Source organism: Paralichthys olivaceus, chromosome 10 (genome assembly GCF_024713975.1).
Source record: "Paralichthys olivaceus isolate ysfri-2021 chromosome 10, ASM2471397v2, whole genome shotgun sequence".
Lineage (NCBI taxonomy): Eukaryota > Metazoa > Chordata > Actinopteri > Pleuronectiformes > Paralichthyidae > Paralichthys > Paralichthys olivaceus.
The window spans coordinates 2,350,114-2,374,848 of NC_091102.1; the positions used below are offsets into that span (position 1 = coordinate 2,350,114).

A 24,735-nucleotide genomic window follows, 5' to 3' on the forward strand; every position below is an offset into this window, starting at 1 on the left:
GTCCAGATGATGAGGATTGACCCTATCAGTCGGCCTATTCCTCTCCATATACCCACCATGTCCCCGCAGCCTCTTCCGCTCTCTCAGCCTCAGACTCCGCCCTCCCGGACCAGCTACACTGACGGCCTTGTCCCATCGGATGATTCCTCCCCGTCGCCGCCCTCGCCTCCTCCACCTCCTCCCCCTCCCCCTGCGGTATGTGTGGCCCATCAGCCAGCACCTACCACCTCATACGTCAAGTACAGCACGCTGGCTCGCCTGCAGAGCCAGAACCAGTCCAGGACGCCGCTGCCGGGAGCGACGCCAGCTGCCATTCCCATTCAGTCGACCAAACCAAACTACAATACTCTTCCAGCTGTTTACAGCACCTCCCCTCCATTACCACCATCTCCTCCCCCTCCTCCTCCCCCCACAGTACCAGCTCCTGGCTCAGCCATGGCTGCACTAAAATTTGGTCCACCAAGCCCCTGCTCCGCTCTCCCACCACCACCACCGCTGGATGAGGAGGAGCAGGAGCACGCCTACCTTCCGCCTCCTCCACCGGAGAGCCTGGAGGCCAATGGGTTGCCGCTCCCTCCTGCTCCAGAGCACATCCCCGACTCGTGTCCCCAACTCACCAACACTGGGCTCCAGCAGTTCCTGGCACAGAAGTTTCCCAACATGGTGTACAACTTTACCACAGAAGAATATGATGAAAATTGTCCTCCTCTTCCACCTCCAGCTGGACTCTCTCCTCCTACCTCCCTGCTAGCTCTTCGGCCTCTCTCCCCCAGCGGACCCCCTCCTGCACCTCCCAAAAGCTTTACTGGTGGTTTTCCCCCTCAAACTGCTCCTAAACCTTCAGGTCCCTCCTCCCTTCCTATCGCCCTGTCGCCTGTGTCTCCAACGCCACCGCAAAGCAGCCAAGGGTCGTTTAAAAAGCAGCAAAGCTTCTCAACGGGACATTCCCCCAATCAGCCACCTCCGACTCTTCCAAAGCAGCACAGCCTCTCCTCCAAAAACCTGACCATCTCTCCTTCGTCCTCCTCCTCCTCTGTCTCCATTGCAGCTGCTACCTCCTCTTTGGTCAAACAGATTGTCAATCAGTTCCCGGGAAATGCTGCCTCTTCCTCCATCCCTGCCTCCAACTCCATGGAAGGCTCCAAGTTCAGCACTCCTCAGTCTCCTCCAGCGGTCAAGGCCAAACCAAAGTGGCAGCCAGGAGGCGTTGTGGCTCCACAGTCACCAGAGTTCCCCCCACCTCCTCCAGACAACCCCTTAGGAGATTTCCCTCCTCCTCCGTCTTCATCCTCCTCTAAGTCGGGCTCCCCTATAAAGAAGTCACCTTCCACCTCATCTACAGGTTCCAACAAGCGAGGGCCTCCGCCAGCTCCTCAGAGAGCCTCCTCCATGCGGTCCAATTCAGGCGAGGTCCAAGACGAGAGGCCAAAGAAGGTGGAGAGCCTGGTCAACAAATTTGGCCAAGCTCCTCAGACGGGTACCTCATCCAGCTCCTCGTCAGCGACTGGGTCTCCTTCTAAAGATTCCTCTGTGCTTCCTGCTCCGCTCCCGAAGCCGGGGAAGCTGAATTTGGCGAATCTCCCGCTGGTGCTCCAGGGGCTGCAGACAGGCCAGCACCATCAGCCACCGACAGAGTTCCCATCCCCTCCTCCCCCACCTCCACCTTCCCAGCCGACTAACCTCGACTCCTCTCCCGACTACTTCCCGCCTCCCCCCAGTGACTCAGAGCTCTTCCCTCCTCCTCCTCACCCGTCAGAGTTCCATCACCCCCCGAAGGTCGCTGTGGTGAATCCCCAGCCTCAGATGCAGCAACATCAACAGTCGGCGACGCCCACCTTGTCGTCAACGTCATGGAAACAAAGCTCCCTGAAAAAGGGGGCAGTCCCTCCTCCAACACTGAACCGGTGGAGCAGCAGCACAACTCAGTATGACAATACGATTTCAATGCCGCTCTCACCGCCTCCTCTGTCTCAGACACCACCTCCTTCTCTGTCCTCTTACACGTCCTCCTCGTCCTCTCCTGTCCCACCCACCTCCCCGAAATCAGCCGGGCCGGTCTCCCTGGCACTGAAGCCTCACTTCCTGGAAGACCTCAACCGCACCCTTAAGAGGAAGTCGGTGTCTCGCCACGGCTCCCTCACCTCCTCCCACCTCATCCCCTCCTCAAAGATGGAGCCCGTGGGCACCATGGACGACATGGCGCTGCTGCCGCCACCTCCTCCGGAGCTCATGCAGCAGCAGCAGGGGGTCCGAGGACACTCCCAAACTCTGTCTCGCCACCACACGCACTCCCACTCCACCAAACATGCCAACATCTCAGGCTATGCAACGCTGCGGCGAGGCCCGCCTCCCGCTCCTCCGAAAAGGGACCAAAGCACCAAACTGACCAGTGATTGGTAGGGAGCGAGGACACTGGGTGGAGCCTAAACAACTGAACTGACTATTTAGGACTCATCGTTTCTGCAGAGAAGAAATAATCAATGTCTGTCTTGACTTGTCCGTCTCCCCTCATCCTAAACCATCCACACTTGGATTTCTGAGCAAGTAGCAAGCTGTGTTTCCTACTCTTAATCTCAGATAACGATTGTTCCTATTATCCTCATTATTACTGTCATTACAATACATGTTTAACCCAATGACATGAGTAAAAAATATATATGTATATATATCTGTATACAAGCAAGCCAGAAAAATCACCAATCAAGCTTTTTTCACAACGTCTGTGCAGCTTTGCATTGAAATATACAAAAGACGAGACGGAGACAATTTGCTGCAAAATAACTGGTACTGCATGGAGCCGTAACGTTACCGACGAAGGGAAGGAGAGATTTAACGGAAGGATGCGAACGTGAGATGACGTGTACAGAAATGTTTGGGGGTGGGGGGGTGGGGGGGCAGGGCACTCTTAGAGGGAGCATTGCCATTTATTTCAAACCTTTTTGTGTGTGTGTGTTTTTATATAAGATTATTTAATACTGGAAAGATATTGTTATTATAATTATTTGAAGTTTTTAAGAAGTGTCAGATGAGAATGAGTTTGACTGGACGTGTATTCTCAAAATACTTAGAAAGTGTTGATCTGGTTTCTCAGTTTATATTTGGATCGTTTGATCTGAACGTATTTCCTTTGAATTTACGGTTTCGTGGCTGATTGGCGACTTGGATTTAACGAATACTTCCCGTAAGGTTGTGCTCAGATTACAGGAGGTTTTAAATCAGTTTGTATGAAGAAAATATACCAGAGGGAAGTATAACGTTCTTTTCATGTCTTCCCTTTCCTCTGTGAAGTTAGAGGTCTTGCACATTTTCATTTCTCTCAGTTCTCCAAATTAAATTTGTTTCTATCGGAGTTATCTTGACCAGAACCTCCAGTCGTCTGAGTTCAGCCTTCACACCTCCGTCAGTCAGCGACATCAAACCAATGTTTTCATGACAGTCCTGATCTCCCACCCTGTTTACACGGACTCAGCTTTGCCGTCGGTGTTTGTTGGCTTGTAGACCAAGCGGCTAGTCAGCTCCAATGAACTCTGTCTGAACGAAGGTGATCATCACTTTGCTAGTGAATAAAATCAGTCAATTGTTTGTCATCTTAATGGCTCGTCCATCACTTTGCATGTTTATAAGAAGGGGGAGCGTCTTCATTGTCCCGAGGAAGAAGTGCCTGAAAAGAACTTTGTATCGTGCAGAGGATTTAACGTCGATGGTGCCACCTGAAGTTTAGGTTCTTCATCCACACACTGGGATCGTTGTCAGATTCTGTCGATGAAAAGCAGCTTTAGTAGAATTAACATGAGCGAGAGACAACATCCTCCTCTTTAGGTCTTAATTTCTCATTAACCACCATTATAGCTCATGTCACTCTCTCTAGCGCCCCCTCAGGGTCAATGTGAGAAAAGATGCTCTGGCAGAACACTGACCACATACACAGACCTCATGCACCTGCAGGAAATTATAGTTAATCTCACAAATTTAGAATTTATAAAGTAGCTCAAGCGCAGAGGTGGAATACCGACAGATAATTTAGGTTTTCTGAATCAACTGAAATAAATACCTGGTTTATCCGCATGGTTTATACTTCAACTAGATAAAGGTCAAGGAAAGGGCGCCACCTGCTGTCAGATCTGTCATGAAGAAGCGAAAATCATGGATTGACAGATAAATAATATATTATATTTATTTATTATTGTGTCATTATTATAATTCTAGAAAATGAGTAAGTGGACTGACGATAGCCTGGACCAGGTTCTTCTGTGACTGTCCGTCTCCAGTGGTTCCACAGTCGTCGTGTAATCCTGCAAACAAACAAACACAGATTACAACACGACCGTCGTAATGATCATAAACACATTGTTAAAATGTTTAAAACAGGAAAACAAGCAACACTCACATCTGAGACGCTGGAGGCGTGAAACTAAAGAAACAGATGTGATGTAATGAGACCGTTTGTCTTCACTTTCCAACACAAACTACAACCAGAGCTTCAGTGAAGCAGAAAATACATGATACAAATCTGACACCAGGACAAAAAGACATTTATCTGGCTTTTATTTGTAGGAGCTGAATCTCAGCACAATCTTTGAATACATTCATGAATTCATACAGTGAATTTTAAGTTTGAGAGCTCGAACCATTAACATGCATGTAGAAATCATACAAACAGAAAATATTCCATTAGAATTACACCAGTGATAAAGCTTTAAGGAGGCGCTCCTGAGTCCAGTCTGTGCTCAGTGTCTGGGTTCTTCCTGGTTTAGACGGAGAGCATGAAAACATAAAGAGGATAAAGTTAAAACAGGTTATTACAGTTAAACACAGACAACACAACAGACATTCACTTATTTCAGACTGAAGAACAAAACCAACATGTGTAGAACATCAAATATTACTTTGATAACACACATATATTTACATATACTATCACCATTGCTTTGTTTTCCATTTCTAAAGCTTTAATATCACAATGTAGTTCATGTTTAAAGGACATTTATGAAAAGTTTGAGTTAAATTATATATATATATATATATACACACACACACAGATATACACAACCAATGTGCTCCATGACCGTCTGACAACCCGTCTGCTTTTTGCTAAAATCACAGATTCTGCTTTCAGGCCCCAGATGTCATTTTTATTATGTGTGACAATAAAACACGACTTTGCATTTTCAATCATGTCATTTTTATTCATGTTTCCTGCATTTTTTTACTTCCTGAAAGGAGAAACTCACAAGACGACCTTCTCGAAGGCTTTATTTTAACACAACAGGAGTGTTGTGTTAAACGAAGATATACATTTGATGTTTCCGTTAGTTACCAGTATGTTGATCCACTGGGACTCAGAGTAGATGTACAGAGCTCGTCGGTCGGTCCTCAGCACCATCACGTTCTCGCCTCGCAGCCTCCGCATCTGTTTCTCTCCGTCTGCAAGAAAAATCTGGAGACAAAGTGAGGTTAGACACTTCACGTGTGTTTTTAAATCCACAACTTTCCAACCGGGGGGAAAACCACGAGTGAAGAACCATCTCACCGGACAGCAGAGGAGGGCGACAGATGTGTCACGTGGAGTAAAATAAGAATATTACAAACATTTAAGAGGCGACTGTTTAATATAGATTAATGGAGTTTTATTGTTGTTTAAAGCAAATATTCTACACAAGGTGGAGCGGCTCAGTCTTTGCTGTTAACGCTGCAGCTCCACTGTTAGTAGTTTCAGTGTTTGAAGTTTTCAGATGATTCATTAAAAGTAAATACAGTAAATATACACAGAAACAAGTGACTGATCATTTATCAGATACACAATTTGGTGCTTTAGTCCAGAAAGATAAATCAATAAATGATTCATTGATTAGGAAAGATAGAGCGAGCGAGCGTGTGTGTGTCACTAACCGTCTGCACTCGGTCCAACGGTCTCTCTGGGGTTTGAACCTGTGAACAGTCACATTTGTCTGACGGACCTCTGTCTCCTGTGTCTCCCTCCCTCCCTGGCAGAACGTACACTACAACACAAGGAGAGCTGCTGGGCTTTAAATCAATCAATCAATCAATCAATCAATCAAGCACATTTCAATAAAACACGTCACAGAAGTTCTTCACAAAAGTAAAACGATCTCCTCTCCAGAGTGAGCTGACTCAAACCTTGTCCAGGTCGTCCGGGTCGTCCACTCAGACCGGGACGTCCTGCAGCACCAGGATGACCCAGTTTTCCCGGAGGACCACGAGAACCTTTCAGCCCCTGAACACACATCGATTCACTGTGTCACTGAGCGAACAAAAGGCTGATTAGCAGGCCGGGCCGGGAATCGAACCTCTCACAGCCAGGTGTGAGTCCGCATGTTTAATTTAGGCCAGAGAGCAGATGTTACGTGTTCTTGTAATAATCCCTGATTGGTTGATGTGAATAAAATGTAGATCGTGTCTCTGATCTCACTGGAGAAGTTAATGCATCAGTTTCTGACTTCACAGTGACGTCATGATGATGTCATGATGATGTCATTATGAGGCACTCACCACTGTTCCTCTGCCTCCAGCTCCTCCTCTGGGTCCCTGCTCCCCCCTCTGACCCGGGTCGCCCCACACGCCCACGTTACCCTGGAACAGAGCAGATCACAGAACCTCCACAGTCTCTTTAATCTGAACCGAACCTTCACGGCGTCACTCGTCCCTCTACCTTCTCTCCTGGACGTCCAGCGACGCCGCTCTGGCTCTGCAGAGACACAATGTGAAATTCATTTGTATTGTTTTCTCACGTTTGCAGGAACAGGAAATAAAAGACGAGAGACTCTGTCCTCACCGTCTCTCCCCTGGGTCCTCGGGTTCCTTTCCTACCTTTATCACCCTAAAGGATCAGCATAGATAAAATGTAAACATTATATATATAAGTGGAAAATGTTAGTGGTGTTTGAAGCGTATGTGTTTGCAGTATATCCGTCACCTACCCTGAATCCTTTATAGCCTTTACTGCCCTGTGAAAACACAGATTATTATTATTAATTCATAATTGATTACATTACTTTGTACCACACTAACGCTCGTGTACAGTTTGGTTTTTTTACCTTGATCATCCCAGGAGTTCCTATGTCTCCATACAGACCTCTCCAGCCTCTCAGTCCCTTCTCCCCCTGCGGAAAACGATATTTCACAATAACTTCGATCACAGCACGAAGTTTGATCATTTATTAGAACGACTGTGAATCCTGCTGTGGTCTCGCATTCTGCTGACTTCTCACCGAGGGACCGGCCAAAGAAAGTCAGCAGAATGTAACGCAGGCTCTCGTGTACGGGAAGAAACCTCCAGAACCAGAATCAATGTGGGCGACCAATCGGGACGAGTGGAGACAAGATGTTGGAGACAGGAAGCGTTGTGTAAACGTCATGTTTAATATTTTCTGTCACACTAGATAAAAATAAGACGAACGATATTTACAGATTTAAAAACAGTAGATGTGTAAACACACCACAACTACAGTTACGATGAATCAACCACTGTGGGTGTGATCTGGTTTTTGACCAGAGTCTTCACACAATAGTAACACAATAGTTTGTGTGTTGGTCGACATGGTGACTCTGTCTGTGACCTTTTGTCCTGGTTGTCCCATGATTCCTTGTGTTCCTGCTTCTCCCTCTGGACCCGTCACACCAGGTTCACCCTGAAATACACACAACTTTAATTTATCCTTTTATAACTGAAAGAAAGAAATATAAAGAAATAAAGGTTGTTTCACAAGCAGCAAGATGAGGTGCATCTGTGTGTGTGTGTGTATGTGTGTGTGTGTGTGTGTGTGTGTGTGTGTGTGTGTGACGCTGCACCTTTGGTCCTCTGGTTCCTCTGCAGCCCTTTAAAACACAGGTGATTGTTAACTTTAATTATTTCTACTAATAAAAACACATTAGTTCATTCGAAGCGTTCGAATGACCGAGCCCTGGATTTCACACAACTTCAAATAAAAAAAATTAAACTTAATATAAATAAATGTTTGTTTGATTTATGTCATAGCGGAGGTCTGTTTTACCTTTTCACCTTTAGGTCCTGTGATATGTTCGGTTATATCAACCTGCAGAGACAAAGACAAGTTTAGTTTGAAGTCATGTACGAGCTTTAACACATATTTTAGATTTGAAGTCTCCTGTGCAAGAAAGGTTTGTGTGTGATTCACGTCCTTGTGGGGACAAAAAAAAAAACCCATAATGCAAATCATTCCACTTTAAGAGGTGTTTTCAGACATTGGTTAAGATTAAAGTCTGTGTGTGTGTGTGTGTGTGTGTGTGTGTGTGTGTGTGAACTCATCACCATGATCTCTGCTTTCCATTCGATCGGAGGAAACATGGGCGGAGGAGGAGGGATGAAGACGTCACATTTCAAAGCCGACCACCTGCCGGGTGGAAACTCTACAGACGGACAGAACACGCGTGAAACTTCCTGTTCGACCTCATCACACACGCAACACGAGGAAGAGAATTTGACGCAGACTCGCTGACTTCATCGGTTCCTTCTCGGAAACCTGATCATTTCTGGAACTTTAGGAAAGTTCTGATTCCAATCCAGTTTATTTTTTGTTTGAAACGTTTAAAATTAGACGCACGAACTGAAACAGAAGCCGTCCCATGTTTGGTGACGTCAGTCTGGTGTTTGCACTTACTGGTTGTGACGAGGGAAGCCGCCGGCTGGAGGCCACTGAGCAAGGCGGTCCATCCCAGAACCAGCTGAGTCAGCATCTCCTCCATTCCTGCAGCAACCACATGTTAAAGGACCAGTGTGGAGGGTACAGCGACATCTAGTGGTGAGGGTGCAGATTACAACTCAAGGATCCTCCTCTCACCTCTCAATAATCAATCTACGGTGGCCTTAAGGTAACAAAAAAACTACAGGAGTTCCTCTCTAGAATCAGAGAGAGACACAGCACGAGTCATCTGGACCACAAACCATGAGCGAGAAGAAAACCGCTCCTAATGAAGCAGCAGGTGAAAAATGCCAGGATGTAAATGGACGTTCTTCGTTTTAACGATTCACAACAAAATGCAAACACATCTTTTAAAAAAAAAAAAAAAAAAAAGATCAAACTCCACAAAAACACAAAACATCTGGTGTCACTCTGGAATAAATCTCTGATAAACCGATGACACGTGTCTGCACTTACGTTTCTAGTCTATTTTAATAAGAACAGGAGATTTAAAATGATATTTCACTTGTTCACAGTTTGTAGATTTCACTATTAGAAACTTATTTATCCCCAAACAGACACAGATCACGTCGCTTTTCAACAAGGTAAAAGAATTTACAATAATAGACAATCAACATGACTCATTTCCTGATTTATCCACGAAATATGTGTTTGGAAAAAAAGTAACCCAGTGAAACGGATCGTGCATCTAAAGATGTTCATACTCAAATTATTTAACATGTTTTATGATCCCGATCATCTCTGACTCATGTTCCATGTTAACCTGTGTGTTCAGGCCAACCCGTGTTGTGCGTCTTACCTCGGTGATGTCTCCCGTCCTCGGCTGCGTGGACGCTCTCCTGCAGTGGAGGCGTCTGTCGGAGCTGCTTCTCTCCCTGGTCTCCGTCCAGCAGAGCCTGGAGAACAATCTGCTACGCTTGCACAGCGACTCCCAACCTGTCTCAATAAAGCGTGGAAATGCAACGCAGCCCCTGGCAGCGCTCTGCGGGAATAATCAGATAATTACTCGGCACACTGAGCCAAAGAGAGGCCGGCTCATCGGGCCACGCTGTCCAGGAGGAACCGGCTGAGAGGAGTCGACGGCACCTTCTGTCATTTTGTATCATATCACCATTACTGTGTTTACATCTCAGGCTTTGAGCCAAGCTCCTCACGGGAAGCAGAGCAGGTGAAGTGTTGCAGGTGTGGAGAGCTCACGGCGAGGTCAACGGGAGAGAGGGCTCGGACAAGACTTCAGGAGTGAGGTCAAAGGTCGGAGACAAATCTTAATACAGTCAACACGTCGATTCACAGGAAACACTGACAACGTTTTAAATGTGGTCATTTTGCCAACACGCAGCATCCATTACTCTTCTGTCCTCGTTGACCAGAGGACGCTGCACTTGTTTATTCGCCCTACGAGGCAAATTGTGATTTGTGAATATGGTTTAAAACAAATTAATGATTTATTGATGGACGGAGCTGCCGACGATGAACAAAATCAAAATACTGATTTAATTTGACATTGATGCCAGCGATTCTTTTTTTCTGTCTTTCAGCCGAGCCGCAGCATCTCTTTAAGATTGTTGTTTATAAAACCTGACTGAGAAAATTTCATTCCTTAAATTCTACAAACTTTGATCATTAAAAACTATAAAACACAACACGTCTATGCAAGATAATCGTCCCTTTTATTCAAAATTAAACATTAGTGTCCATCCAAATGTTGAAAAAGCTCCTCCCTAAAACTCACTTGCTTCTTTCTCATGTTTAAAAAAAAAAAAAGCTTTAAGACGAAATGTTAAAAGTCCTCATCAGTTATTTTATTTAAAGTATTTAAAAGTCACAAATAAAGAAGTGCAGACAGTTCTAATGTTTGTTTCTTTACATTAAAAATGAGATAAGACGTTTACGTGAGACGACAGGAAAGAAACCTAGAAGCTACAAAACTGTACAAGAGCACTGATGAGTTGCAAACGGCCCGAACAACAGGCTCGGGGGAGGAAGTGACGTCGTCTGTGCCAACATGTTTCAGAGTATGTTCCACTGCATCAGTGCCTTATTACAAAGTCTACAGAGGGAAAATACTGTCCCGTCCCTACTACGGCTATAAAAATCTTTAGTCACAGCTTTAAAAAAGTGTGACCGTGCTTCCCTCTGAGTGTTTATTAAAATGTTATTAAACTACCCAACAGCTCAAGCTACAGAGATAAAAGTGATGTGCTGCGAGAGTTCATTTAAAAAAAAAAAACCTTTCTCAAAGAAAAAACTTCAAAAAAGCTGCGAAAAAGGCCAAAAAAATATATTGGATTCAAAAGGTAAAATCATCTGATTCAACACAAAGTCTGGCTGGATATTAAAAAATATGTCCATCTACTTCATGTGCCCCTCCAGGCCTGTGCAGCAGTCTGACCACCAGGGGTCGCTTCATGTTTTGCCGTCCGTCTGGCAGAGGCGCGTCTGCAGCTCGACCACCACGCGGCTCATCATGCCTCCCAGCTGATCGTGCATCCGGACGAGCTGCTGCGGCGAGCAGCGACTGAGTTCTAGTGGCGTCATCCTGCAGGTGAGGGCCTCCACGTCCGACAGGAGCCCGTCATCGTGAAGCGGTCCTTCCCGTTCTCCTCCTGTCGGCGTGTCGGCCGTTTGATTAGCGGAGACGTCCTGGTGCGATGTTTCATCTGCAGGAACGGGTTCGTCCACCAGCTCCGTTGCTGCAAATAGAAAATTATATAATTGAACGTTTAAAGTTTTTGGTGAAATGAATCCCTGAGGACACGGTGCTGGGAGACGGGGATATGACACGACGACCTTTTCACAGATCAAGGCTTCTTCTATCTTTATGCTAAGCTAACTAGCGTGTGAATGTAACCTCACGTTCAGTGTGCAGACATGAGAGTGACACCAGTCGTCTGATTTCTCTTTCGTTATATAAATAAAATAAATATTCTTCACCTTTTCAAACAACAGTTAACCCGGCTTAAGTGTTAGAGTAAATATAAAGTATATAAAAATACTTTTTTACACACCGAGAGTCTCGCCTGAGGTCTTATCCTCGTCCTCCTGGTTTTGAGGAGCACTGGTCTCCTCCAGTTCAGACGTCATCATCTCCATTTCATCAAAACTCTTCAACTCGTCACCACCTCGACCTTTACGCTGGAAGAAAACAACTCAGGTGTCAAATACGAGAAAACTATTTATTTTGAAAATGTTTTTTTTTTGTCTTGTCGCACTGCCGCCCTCTGTCCCCTGACGTACCTGCTGTTCGTAAAACTTGAGTGCCTTCTTGACATTGGAGATCTTTGGGGAGCGGATGGGCAGAGTCTTGATCTCGTGGGGAGTTAAAGCGCTGAGGTCTCCGACCGTTTTGATGTTTCTGGCTCGAACGAGCTGCCCGAACCCCCGGGACCTGTTTCGAGACAATTCAAAGATCTCATTCATTTCTGCCGATTTAAAAATGACAAACAGAGTAAATTCAAAACGCGTGCTTCACTCACCACAAGGTGGAGGAAATCTGAGGCAGCACAGCTTCTACGGGTGCAGAGCAGCCGACCAGGGCCGGATAGATGCAGTCCCTGGGGACAGGACGAGGCTCCTGGCTCATCTCCGAAATCTAGAGAGAACAAAATGAATGAATCAAACATTAAGACCAAGAATCACCAAATGACTTTGGAAAACAACGTTGCCGTCACCGACGTCCGCGTGTTGATTGGACGTTGCTGAGCTCGACTTATCGACCAGCGATGAATGCACAGTAACTGTTCCACCTCAACGTCTGTCCAAATTTACACCAATGCTAATCTTCATTATCATTTTCTGCAACCAAGCAACTAACTAGAGATCCTGCAGCTACAGGATCAGATACGTCTCACAGAAGTTAATATTGGAAACGATTGCTGATGTTGCCGTGTGTATTTTGGATGTGTCGTCCTAAATCACGAGCCAGGACTCCCAGTGCTTGTTTGACTCCTGCTCCCACCTCTACTTGAAAATGACTATGATGAATGCGGACGAGTCATGTTGGCACATACCAGGCATTTCTTGGAGCTCTTGGAACCTGGACTGCGCAGATTCCTGGGGCTCAGGATCAGCAAGCCCTTCGTCGGAGTCGTGACATACTGGAATAAAGAGCAGATAATAGTCATGGGGGGGGGGGTGTCGATTCAGGAAATGCAGTAATTAAAGTACAGTACTGGGCTCAGTCATACTTTGGGTTGAGGGATAGCGCTAACTTTGGATCTTCTGGGAGAACTGGTTCTGATGGCGGGGCTGCGACGATCAATGTCGTCCGCGATTTCCTGCCGCTGGATCGGATTGGCAAAAGACACACGTCTGGACTGGGAAGTTAAAGCAGAGACAAAAAACAAGTTCTGTAAAAAAAAAGCTCATAACTGTTCACGAATTTACCGATCTCAGCTCCGGCTCTTACTTTGACGAGAGGCGAGGGGGTCTCATCCTCTAGTGGTCTCTTCTGGCCCTTCTTCAGAATACTGGTGGAGGGGGAGGCTGAAGGAGACCAGGTTCCTCTGGTCCTGCCTCCGCTGGGGCTCTGGCCAACATCTAAGCCCATGACAGCCTCCAGGTCCTTCTGCCTCACTGGAGAATCCTGAAAAGCATCTTTGACAGAAGCGTCCGCAGACACCGGAGCATCGCACAGGTCTGTAAGAGCCGCATCCAAGTTCACGACTACATCGTTCTCAGCATCGGCCGCCGGCGTTTGCTCTTCGTCCCGACACTCCGGCATCTGGGTGCTTCTGTCATCATCATCATTCTCCGGTAGAGGTGTGATGTCTTCGTCCACGCTGACCTCTGTGGGCTGGTCCGACGGCTCCTCCTCTTTTGAAGGCTCATCTATGACATTTGGAAACTCAACCTGGTTTCCATCTGGAGATGCATCTTCCACTGGAACAACTGGATGTTCTTGGTCTGAATCAGCTTTTTCATTTTCTTTATCACTGTCCCCAGTTTCAGAAACGTCTTCAGCTTTGTCCTCTGGACACTCTGAGACCTGAGGTGTCTCCGTCGTCTCATCCGGAGACACCAGCGTTCCAACAGCAGGTGGCGAATCTTCCTGTATCTGCTCATTACTGACCCCAACTGCTTCAGGCACTTCGAAGGCCTCAGTGTCTTGAGAAGACGTATCATCAGTTTTTGTTGGAGAGTCTCTTTGCTCGTTCTTGCTCGGTGACACATCGGTTCTCTCTGTGTCATCGGTCTCAGATTTCTCAGGAACGACGGGCTCCGAGGCCACAACAGCATCAGCCTCTACCTCCGTTGGTGATTCGTGGTTACGTTGCTCCTCCATTTCAACTTTATCCTGGACTTCATCCGAAACCGTCTCAGCTGTGGCTTCCATTATTTGCGTATCTGCTTCTTGAGAATCGTCAACAACATTCTGTGTCACATCCTTATCGATTCCATCTATTTTAGAATCGACGACGACGAGAGGAATCAGGAGTGAAGCTCGCGGTTTCCTCCCTCTCTTTTTGGGCATGACAGTAACGTCTCTGGCCTGCGAGGATTCAGACTCTGAAGACTCCAAACTGGCCACTAACCCTGGGGAAGACTTTCGTCTGGAGTATCTGCCCCTGCCTTTGGACTCTGATGATCCAGGAACATCTGACGACTGAGAACCCTCTGGGGTTGAGCCAGGAGTTGATTTGGACAAATCTTCTTGTGCTTTGCTTCTTCTGGTTTTACCTCCAATGCTGGCCTCCGCCTGAGCAACAGCTGATTCAGTTGTCTTTGAATTGGACCGACTGCGTCTTCCTGATGAAGACTGACTGTCACTCTTGTCTTCGGACTCCGCTGCCTCAGATGAGGGCTTGCTTCTACTGGATCTACGCCGAGACTGGCTTTCAGAAGATACAGGTGTGGTCACTTCAGAGTCCTCTTGACTGAGGTCATCATTAATGCTAGTGCTTGTTTCTGGTTTGCCTTTGACCTCAGATTCATTCTCCAGCTGGTTTGTTGTGTCGGTTCCGTCTTGGACCTCGCTGGTTGAGACCAACATTGAACAATCTCCCTTTTCCTTTTTGGTCTCTTCTACAAGCTCTAAATCTGGGGATTGGCCATCAGTTTGAGAAGAGGTCAGGATTTGAGAATCTTTTGGCTTAACGGCATCTTTTTCAGTTTGTTCCACAAGTTCAACCTCTTGGGATCTGGCACCAGTTTGTGGGGAAAGAGTAACAATCTGAGAGTCGTTCTTTAGTTCGTGATCATCCTTTTCCTTCTGTTCTACAAGATCAACTTCATGTGTGGCAATTTGTCTAGACTGTTCTTTCTCATGCAAGTCCTTCGTTCTCTTAATCTCTAATGATACTTTTCTTGGGCGACCGCGCTTTCTCTTTGACTGGCTGTCAATGTCAGACTGCAGATCAGTTTGACTGGACTCTTGCTCTATGGTGCTTCTTCTCCTTCCTCTTCTGGGTTCAGGGTTATCGGGTAACTCATCTGAATTGCTGTACAGTTTGATTTTCTTGTGGGCTCTACCCTGAGACTCGGTTTGGCTCGTCTCACTGTTGTCCCTCTGAGCCCTCAATCGTAATCCATCCCTGCTGCCAGCTTCCTCAGCTAACTGCTGACTTCTCCTGGTTACTCTGTTCTGTGTTGGGTCCGAGTTCGGAGAATCATTGTTGAGCTTCTCTCCAGAACGTCTCCTTTTAACATTGTGTTTTTCTTCCCGTTCTTCAGGTTTGTCTCCGAGCAGCACCGGTTTGACTCTGCGGCGCCCAGATCGTCTGGTTTCCTTTTGAGAATTCTGCGACATAGAGGACTGAGAATCGTTCAATTCCTCTTCCTGACTCGATGTTTCCTCCGCTTCAGTTTGGGTGTCTGGGATAACATCTTCGTCCTCTGTCGTGTCACTGGGCAGTCTCTCAGTCAGCCTGACGGGCTCGCTTTTAATCCCAGAGTCTTTCGGTCTTCGAGGGGACTCGGAGGCATTGTTAACAGGATGCTGCGATTCCATTCTTCCGGGGGATTGGGAACCCAGAGAGCTTGGACCAGTGGATGTCTGTGAAGCCTGAGAAGACGATGCCTTGCTGGTGTTGGAGCGTTCTTGGCTATTGGACGACTTGACGAGAGGACCTGTGAATGTGGACGTACTGCTGGGGCTGGAGGGTTTTCCCTCAGCATACTTCTCCAGAGTGATAAAGGACTGACGCCGACTGTTGGGTTTCTGAGGCGTCCCTGAGACCAAATCTGAGGAGCTGGAGATGTTAGGACTTGAGCCGTCTTTAGACTGTACGTCCATGTCTTCTGCTGTATCACCACTCTTGGCATCGTCCTCCATGGAAACATCTGATGGCTCAGGGATCATTTCTTCATGCTGGTGGTTCTCAGTCTCTTTTTCTTTCGGGCAGTCTCCAGTCTCTCTTGCTGCAATTTTAATGTCTTCCTCATTTTCCATATCTTCCTGTGGAACCTGGAAGAAAACAAAGTTGAGTAACTAAATCTGTCAATAAGTAAATGAAGAAATCTGACCTGAATGAATTACTGGAAGTCGTTACCTTGTCAGGAGCTTCTGTGGGGACCTCGTCAGCTTGTTCTGTTTGCAGTTTCTCCCTGTGTGGAAAATTATTTATTATTTGAACATTGTGTTTTTACGAGGGATCAGAGATTTGTCTTGATTCTAGTAGCAGATGCTCAAAACTTACGAAGAGTCCTCTTGGCTCTGAGTGTACTGAGTGAAAACTGTTGTATCCAGAGAAGCGTCAAGGTTGTTGTACATGGCCGGAATATCAACCCTGAGATATCGAGAACACAACGTCACAAATCTGACAACATGGGCACTTCAATGACATTTTATTTAGATGAACAGAGAGAGAACAAATCTGACCTTTTAGTCCTTTTCACCTCCTTCTGGTGCTCTGTCAAAACTCTCTCCTTCGTCTCAGGAGGAATGAAGACAAAGTCGATGGAGGCCTCTTCCTCCAAAACCTCTCGGCGGGGGGGCTTGGGAGAGCCAAAATCCAGCTTTGTCTGCTCAGGGGAACACGATGGAAACCAGTTGAGCAACGGTCAGATTGAAGGAAATTAAAAAACAATTGAAGAGTTTCGTGATATCATGCACACGAATCTCTTGCTGAACTTTATGTTGATTAAAAAACAATATTGACTGCAACATACGTAGTTTATCACTTAATGAGTTCGACTCACAGAAACTGGCTTGGACGTCTTTGGGGAGCTCTTGTCCTTCCCCAGCAGCGAGTCCCTCTTTCCCACTGACAAAACAGGAATCCCGCTGAGCTTGGTCTCTAACTGGGAACTCTCACTCTGAAGAGAAGCACAATCAGCCAGAACATGATAAACAATCAGCACTGAGAGGACGGTAAACCTGTGATGAGGTCATTTGCGGCAACTCACTGAATATTGGCCACTGAGCTCTTCAGAAACCGTGACGACCTCAAAGCCGGGAAGAATGATCGGGATCTTCTGCTTCACTTGGCTCAGGATCGGTCTGAGTAAAGAAGACGGCAACAAAAAGAATCAGCGATGAAGTCACGTGTCATCAATCACTGAGGTGAGATGTACATGACCTGTCAGAGAAAAATACAACCTGAGGGTTTTGCATACCTGATCTCTTCGGGGTAAGTGAGGCTGACCGAGTTGGCGAAGGTGGAGTTCCAGAACTGAGTGACCGACGTGCGAAGCTGCTTGTTCTTGTGTGGGAACAACACACACAGCAGAGGAGAGAGCAGAGCCAGCAGCTCGTTATTGAAAGGCAACGCAGAGCGGCTCTGAACGCAGCCCAGGACGTCACCAAGAAGCTTCTCCAGCTGCAGGAAAAAGAAAACGCATACTTGTTAAACGTCAATAAGATGAGTTACTGTGGATTAAGGAATAGTGTGTACTTGTATTAGGATGCATAGAAATGTATTTGTCGTGTGTATCGTGAACACAAAGCACCTTTGTCAGAATCTGCGATGTGAACTCGGGCGGCTCGCTGGCTGCGTGTTTGTAGAAGAGTGAGAGAGGTTGAACCAGAGAAGCGAGCGTCTCCTGGACGACGTTGGCGAGGATGAGATTGGTGAAGAGAGCCGACATGACGGAGAGCAGCGAGACTCCTGTGGCCTCACACGACACGTCGGGGGCCTGGAGATAAACCTCCAGACACTGGACCAGCAGGGACTGAAACGTGGACAAGTTCCCCAGAGCCTTGTTCCTCTTCCTCATCCAGTTCACAGGAGTGTGAGGAGCTGGAGGAAACAGTGAGTGAGACAGTGAATCCTCCATTTAATCACAAACATCTGGAATAAGATGAGTTTAACTTCTCTTACACTTAAGCTTCTGCTGAAACTGAGGAGAGTACGGAGAGAAGTCCACACACTCCACCATCACCTGGAGGAGGCTGGCAACTGCATTTAAAGTAGAGGGGACCTGGAGGACCAGAAAATAAACATGTTAAACAAGAGTCGCTTCAAAAACACATTTAAACAAACGTCAAACTCAACGGCTAAATGTTCTTTCCGAATTTATTTTGAACATTTCTTAATATGTGGCTGAATTCAAATGTCAAAGAGAGTCATAAAAAATGAATCTTTCACGTTGAAGTACGGAGACGACAGCTTCCTCTCGACTCACCTTCAGCGCGTCTCTGTCGATCGAAGCCGCCATCTTCGCACAGAGCTCCTCGCAGCAGACGTTCTCCTCGGCCGTGACCACCAGCGCTGAGCAGCGGGCGAACACCTTGTACAGTTTGGACCACGTGGACAACATGGACTTCTGGGACGCCTGAACAAAATAAACAGATCAGATTCAAGCTGCTCCATCTGGTCGGTGTTTAAAGGTGTTAAGTGTCTAACGGACCTGCTGCAGAGGGGAGCCCCGTAGAAGGTGTGTGATGGGGAAGAGCAGCGCAGAGTGCATGGCGCTGAAGTTGTGCTCCAGAGCATCACCTTGGTTCACTTCATTAGACTGAAAAACAGAGATCACATGTTCTGTATTTGTTCTAATAAGATGAGAGCTTCTAATTTTATTTCTACCTGAACTCAGGAGATTTGTTTTTATGCCAGTTTTCCTGCTCACCTGTGTGATGGTGTCTGTGAGCGGACCGACCATCACGCTCCACATCCTCCACAGCTGCTCCTTGCTCTGCAGAGACGCGGCGCTGCCTCCGATGGCACCGAGCACCGCCTCGGCGAACGCCAGAGGGGAGGTGTGGCCCGACAGGCCGCAGCCCACCAGAGTTTGAAGGCACTGAAAGAATCTGGAGGTGGAAGACATCATACATAAAAATCAGTGACACCAAAACTAACCAGATCAAATAGAAACAAAGACATGCAGCGAAGAAAACGTCTTTAAACATGAGCTCAGATTAAACGGATATCAACTTCAGGACGTGTTTGAACGTGACGCACCTCTCGTCCTCGATGTAGGCTGAGAGCAGGCTGCTGTTGTAGAGGAGGAGGATGAGAAAAAGAGCTGGTGTTCCCTGAGGAGAGAAACAAAAAGGTTTACTCCTCATCTGTGACAAAACCTGGATGAAGTTAAGGACCAAGAAAGACATTTAACTCACATTGAGCACGTCCATCTTGCCGACCTGGTAAGACGCAGAGCCAAGAACTCTCTGAGGAATTCCCTTCAGCGTGGCCTCCAGCAGAACCTGAGGAGAAAGATCAGCAGACGACAGAGACACGATCAACTGAGAGAACTTCAACAGGACAATTAACACAAATTCTAACTCATTCAAGTCAACTTTAATTCAAACAAAGTGTCAACACAGGTGAAATAAAAAGATTTTTACAGAGAAGAAAACTAAATAACTTTGAGTTTAAGTTGTGAATCAGACTTTACTAGTTCTGATTTAATTCTTATTTATCGTAAAAGTTCAAAATGCAGATTAGGAAAATACACATATATAACAGAATATGAAGTTCAAATGAGGAGAGATTAATAAACGAGTTGAATTCTGTAGTTACAGTAAAAAAGATGGGCACAGTTTGATCTTACCAGGACTTTGTCGGCAGGCAGAGCTTCTGAGGTGACGATGCTCTGCAGGGCCTGAAGCATCAGGGTGAGAACTTCACAGCCCTGACGCTCCTTCTTGCTGCCTCCTAACAAACACAGATTCAGTTCAATGAAGACGAACACAGATTCTTTAAAATACCTTTTCATCAGAGTCTGAATTCAAAGAAGAGCGTCATCATTGGGGACGAACCCCTCAGCGGATTCTTCTCTTCACAGACGTCCCCCGACCACAAGGGCCCGGACGCTCAGACTTAAACTGATGACGGTGAGAGTGGGTCGGGCAGGAGACGAGGACGAGGTCTCACCGGTCCTGCTCCGACTGACAGAGCCCAGACCCAATCAGATTGCTTTCTGTGGCGCTACGAGGCGGGGCCCACAGCTTTAGGAGCCCACCCAGCTGAGCAGCAGCCACAACGGAGGAAACACTGATTTGACACATGAAGACAAAGCAGTGGAAACCTCCGACATGTCCCGCAAGACAACTTCTCTGAGACACTTCATCTGAACACTCACCAGACTCTATGGTCATGTTGACAAAACGCACAAGACTCGTCCATAAAACGTTCAGAAGAGCATCTGCAGGAGAAGAGAAGAAACGTAAACCACGTCTTCATAAAGAAACAGTGGAAACTGTCCAGACACACGTTTAGTCCAACGTTTACCTGGAGCGTCTTTGCCGACATTGATGAATCCATCTCTGATGTTTGAGATGAGAACAGCAGCATGTTTGGAGAAGGAGGAGGCGCCGGAGACGAGCGGGTGGTTCAGGGGCTCTGGAGAGAAAAGATGATTAAGATTAGAAACCCGATAATGGAAGTTTTTGATTATTAGTGTTTATTCATCTACTCAACACACAGAATATAACTTAAACTGCCATTTTCCCATGATAGTAAATTCAAATTTAGGGTTTTAGTCTGTTGATAAAACAAAACGACAAACAGCCGTGGACACGAGCGGCTCCGACACTCACCGAGACTCAGGGTGAGTTTTCTTTTTGCTGCCGTGGCAACAGTCTCCGGTCCCAGAAAATAGTTGAGCAGCATCTCCAGGCCGAGCAGCTGGATGGAGGGGAAGGTGGTGGGGACCTGGACGCTGGAGTTCAGGCTCATTCGAGACGTGTTGGCTGGACTGTTGAAGCCCGGAGTGGCCGCTGTCGGGAGGGGGAGAAGAATAAGATTAAAAATACTCCAGCTACCATGACATGGAGGAGCCTGGGTGGAGGGAGACGGGTGTATCAACGTACCGGTTTTGGGTGTTCCAGGTGTAACGGCACCATTTTGGGTGACGGCTCTAGACGGAGTGGACGGGACCGAGGGGGAGTCACATCCGATGGTGCACTGCAGCAAAGGCACGGAAACCTGCGGAGAGGTTCAGATATGTTCAGACTTCTGCTCAGAATGTGAAGACGGTTCAACAAGAGGGAGGGAGATGAGGGGAATTCTGACCTGATCGAAGTTGGACGACAGGTTGGGTCCCAGTTGCACCACCAGGTACCACCACACCTCCACCTTGGTGAGCAGCAGAGCTTCTGTCCTGACGTGGATGGACGCGAGCGGCTGCATCAGGAGCTTCATGCGTTTGGCGCTGCACAGGATGTCTGCAGGAAAAGTGAAATTAAAACTTTGGTCTTTATCTCCAACTCCGGCTACGAATTCTTGACGTCAGAGAAATTCTCACCTGGATTGAGGGAGAAGTTGTCGATGAGGCTTTTCCAGGCGATGAAGGCGATCTTCTTGATAGTGGGAGAGGAGCTGCGGAATCCGAGCTCCTCCAGATGCAGCAGAGAGTTGATGAAGGGACCTCCTCTGTGCAGCATCTGCGTGACAGAAACATTTTAAATCGGTTGCTCGAATTCCGCGTGTTTACGAGTCAATGTGTGAGATGCTCAGAAACACAGAATTTACACTTCACCTTCCCGAGCAGCTTCACAAATAGAGGCCAGAGCTTCAGGACGTTCATTTCATTCTTGGACATGAAAAGCTTCTGCAGCTCTGGGATCAGTTTCTGTGAAGACAGGCGCAGATTTGTTTTCTCACGTCACTCAAATGATGGAGCTGAACGTTTTCGGCTCATTGTGGCAGCTCGCATTTTCACAGTTACTCACCGACGACATCATCGGTTCGATGATAGCGGCCACCTCCGTCTGTTTCTCCAGCAGAAGGTGCATCCCCATCTCCATGGCGGCCGCTGCGCGTAGACGCACCTTGGAGGCGGAGTGAACGACCAGAGGAATGATCAGCTTCGCCCACCGCACTGCTCCATCGCCCATCGGAGCCGGAACCTGCTCCAGCATCCTTTACAAAAACGATCAATGGACTTTATGATAAAAGAACAAAACGGTACGAAGCAGTGCTGCTGTGTTTTCTGGTACGTGGTCGGATTCTGAGGTGGAACGTCGTGTAAGTTTTATTGACCAACACAAGAGTTCAGTATGACCTCCGTAAGTCATTATTCGTCTAAAAAGCCGCCACAAACATTTAAAACACCATATTTTAAATTTGTCTCGAAGGCTCAATGATCACATGTCAACATTCCTGGAACAAACATCACAGATTGTTCCTTTCTCTCAAATAACACACAACATATTTCTACAGCTCCATCACAATCAAGGAGCCTGGAGTTAATGATTCTGACCAGTCACCTGATGATAACGTTCAAGGCTTCATGCTCCATGACAACAGACTGGATGTCTTCTCTGCTCCACACACTCTCCAGAGTTCCCAGTATGGACGACACCTGAGAAACCAAAGACCAACGTGGATCAGTGTCGACGTGTTTTATCTTTAAACCAAAAGAAAACCTGCACCTCATCTCTGTTTTATTTTCCTGAATTCAAATCTCCGCTCACTTTTTTGGAAACTACATCTGGAGGAAAGCTCTGTTTGGAGATGACCCATAATGCTCTGGTGCATGTGTTCTTGTCCGTCGACTTCACCACCAGGGAGCAAAGTGCTGACAGTATTTCTGCAGCAAAGGCTTCTGGGAGACAAAGAGCATCACCATGAGCAGTGACTTCATGCCCATAACAAAGAAATGTAACCCCAGCAGGTCCATAATACTGAGGAAGTATAAAATATGGGAATGAACGTACCAGGCACTCCGGAGACAACGTGAGAATGGTACACGCAAAAGCCCAACGCCTGCAGGGCGGCTTGACTCAGCTCTGCGTTCGGACTGGTGATGTGGATCTGGAATCAACGTGGAGATGATCAGATGTTGCAGCAAGTGTAAAAAACTTCAGAATCAAAATGGGAAACTCCTCTGGTTTTACATGAAGCGCAAAAAAAGAGACTCACCAAGAGGACTTTACCGAGACGGGAAAAGTGCTTTTCAACTGCAGGGAGAAACTGGCGAGCTTCTTCTCCACTGAGGCGACTGCAAAGGACAAAGACGAGTTATTTTCATGTTGCAACCGAGTCCGTGTCCATTTGTCCAACTTCGTGGAGACTCACTTGGCTATGGTGAGGTAGGCGTCTGTGTGCTCGGACTGTCCAGCAGCGCTGTCCTCCAGAGACTCCAGCAGAGGGAGGAGGCTCGAGCTGCAGGGAGGCGCCGCCGTCGCCATCATTATTAGTCAAAGCCTTTTGGAAAAACACGAGAGATGCAGAAAGGTAAAGAGAGCGTTTCATCCTGAGCTGCTAAAAGGTAAATTAATTCTATACAAGAGTTAAAGACCTAATGTCCACATTGTCTCATGGTGGGTTTTTTTTTTTTCTTTCTTTATTTTACATTTCTAAATACTTCCATCCTGCACGCTGCTGCAAACTTTTACTGTTTCTAATATTCTATTTCAGGTTTAATTTGTCAAACGTGTTGTCCAGTGTGTTACAGCTCATCTCAGGCTCATGTAAACACACTTGCATGTTTCATACCTGAGGTTTGTGTGTCCACTGTTTCCAGATCTGTAAAACAAACATGATGCAGTTAGTTGAGTGTGTGTGTGTGTGTGTGTGTGTTTAATGCTATCACACACACACAGGAAGCACACACAAAGTCACAACAAAGTTTTCAACACACACACTGTCATGTAGCTGATGTGTTTTCATACACACAAATAAAACGAGCTAACGGTACCTAGCTTCATGGAGTTAGCAGCGTTAGCTTGTAAAGTTTGCACACACACACAAACAGGTGGAATAATGATGCTAATAAGGCTGCTAACTCATGCTAACACATGCTAACCTGCAAACAAACCCACCATGCTAACAAACACACGTTTGCCCACTAACCTCTCGGGGACAGGACTCAGCGGGGATCCAGGGAGAAGCTCCAGAGACGCCGGCTCACGGCCGCAGGTTCCCCCGGCTGTCGGCTCCTCTCTCCGGGTTGCAATCTTCGGTTTTTCCTCCTCCTCTCTTTCCTCCGCTTCTTGTTCTGTGGTCCCGCGAAACCCGCTGGCGCCAAACCACCACGCCGACGTACGAAATTACCTTTGACCCCCCCCGACACGTCACGTCCGGATCCGCCTACTTCGCCTTATAAGGACAGAAGCAGTTTAAAAATCAATAATCGATAAAACAGCGTGTACTTCTACTTCCATCGTGTACTGAGAACTGCGAAGGTTTCAGAGCAGATTTTGAGTTAATGTACTTCACTTGAGTACTTTATATTCCTATTATATTTATGTGATGTCATTTTATTTAATTATCATGTACTAAAAGCTAGATATTTGTATTATATAGGTTTCATAATAACATTGTGCAGCACAACTGCAGTAGTGTTTAAAGGTGCAGTATAAATAAACTTGACTTGACAGATTAAAATTGATTACATGTTTGTGAAAGTTTGTCGGAGCAGAAAACAGAAAATGGGATTTCAGTGTGTGGGTTCAAAGTATAGAGAGAGAGGTTTGGTTATGATCTCCACTTTCAGGACCTCCAGATGGGATTTAGTTTTTAGTTTTTATTCTCGCTGAACACCAAATCCATGAATATAAAGTCACAAAGACAAAACCTCTGTTTGTAAATGTTCAGTAAATATGAATTGATGCACTTCAGAAGTTGTATTTTTACCCATTTCAAGTCAGAAGCTGCTTGTTTTCATCGTCCTTCACTTTAATTTATTTTTAATACACTGGTTTATTATATCTGTGGGATACAGTGGG

The 24,735-nt window shown here is 46.6% G+C and overlaps 3 protein-coding genes across 7 annotated transcripts in view; 1 reads left to right on the forward strand and 2 right to left on the reverse strand.

Moving 5' to 3' along the window:
* The window catches only part of raph1a (Ras association (RalGDS/AF-6) and pleckstrin homology domains 1a), a 43,223-nt gene extending 39,630 nt beyond the window's left edge, over positions 1–3,593 (forward strand). For both annotated transcript variants that reach the window (XM_069532517.1, XM_069532518.1), the window contains one exon: positions 7–3,593. In XM_069532517.1, the coding sequence (XP_069388618.1) occupies positions 7–2,400 (2,394 nt within the window). In that variant the 3' untranslated portion in view covers positions 2,401–3,593. The remainder of the gene's footprint in view (positions 1–6) is intronic.
* A 1,010-nt stretch (positions 3,594–4,603) lies between these two features.
* Positions 4,604–10,329, reverse strand: LOC109644743 (acetylcholinesterase collagenic tail peptide-like). 3 transcript variants are annotated; one of them, XM_069532521.1, is made up of 15 exons: positions 9,481–10,329; positions 8,640–8,774; positions 8,291–8,388; positions 8,013–8,054; positions 7,810–7,836; positions 7,578–7,649; positions 7,056–7,121; positions 6,939–6,965; positions 6,794–6,838; positions 6,671–6,706; positions 6,511–6,591; positions 6,139–6,235; positions 5,890–5,999; positions 5,318–5,437; positions 4,604–4,741 (listed from the first exon to the last, which is right to left on the reverse strand). In XM_069532521.1, the coding sequence occupies exons 2-15, from the start codon at positions 8,722–8,724 to the stop codon at positions 4,697–4,699; spliced, it is 951 nt and encodes a 316-aa protein (XP_069388622.1). In that variant the 5' UTR covers positions 8,725–8,774; positions 9,481–10,329; the 3' UTR covers positions 4,604–4,696. The 3 variants fall into 3 exon arrangements, with proteins under 3 accessions (XP_069388622.1, XP_069388621.1, XP_069388623.1); XM_069532520.1 differs by having other exon boundaries at positions 8,640–8,726; positions 9,481–9,837; XM_069532522.1 differs by having other exon boundaries at positions 4,609–4,745; positions 8,640–8,726; positions 9,481–9,830.
* Positions 10,330–10,461: 132 nt separating this feature from the next.
* On the reverse strand, positions 10,462–24,076 carry rif1 (replication timing regulatory factor 1). Of its 2 annotated transcripts, none has more exons than XM_069532516.1 (36): positions 23,861–24,076; positions 23,504–23,533; positions 23,084–23,212; positions 22,928–23,006; positions 22,723–22,819; positions 22,480–22,607; positions 22,273–22,367; positions 21,736–21,925; positions 21,543–21,635; positions 21,309–21,447; positions 21,077–21,228; positions 20,875–20,989; positions 20,602–20,781; positions 20,294–20,404; positions 20,145–20,207; positions 19,614–19,717; positions 19,180–19,266; positions 19,022–19,095; positions 18,690–18,870; positions 18,471–18,578; positions 18,246–18,395; positions 17,942–18,041; positions 17,571–17,860; positions 17,238–17,440; positions 17,028–17,121; positions 16,821–16,937; positions 16,501–16,643; positions 16,319–16,408; positions 16,172–16,226; positions 13,090–16,086; positions 12,869–12,997; positions 12,692–12,778; positions 12,158–12,273; positions 11,919–12,069; positions 11,690–11,816; positions 10,462–11,374 (listed from the first exon to the last, which is right to left on the reverse strand). In XM_069532516.1, exons 3-36 carry the CDS (start codon positions 23,197–23,199, stop codon positions 11,088–11,090), a joined length of 7,248 nt encoding a protein of 2,415 aa, XP_069388617.1. In that variant the 5' UTR covers positions 23,200–23,212; positions 23,504–23,533; positions 23,861–24,076; the 3' UTR covers positions 10,462–11,087. The 2 variants fall into 2 exon arrangements, with proteins under 2 accessions (XP_069388617.1, XP_069388616.1); XM_069532515.1 differs by having other exon boundaries at positions 22,480–22,610.
* Positions 24,077–24,735: the final 659 nt, after the last annotated feature.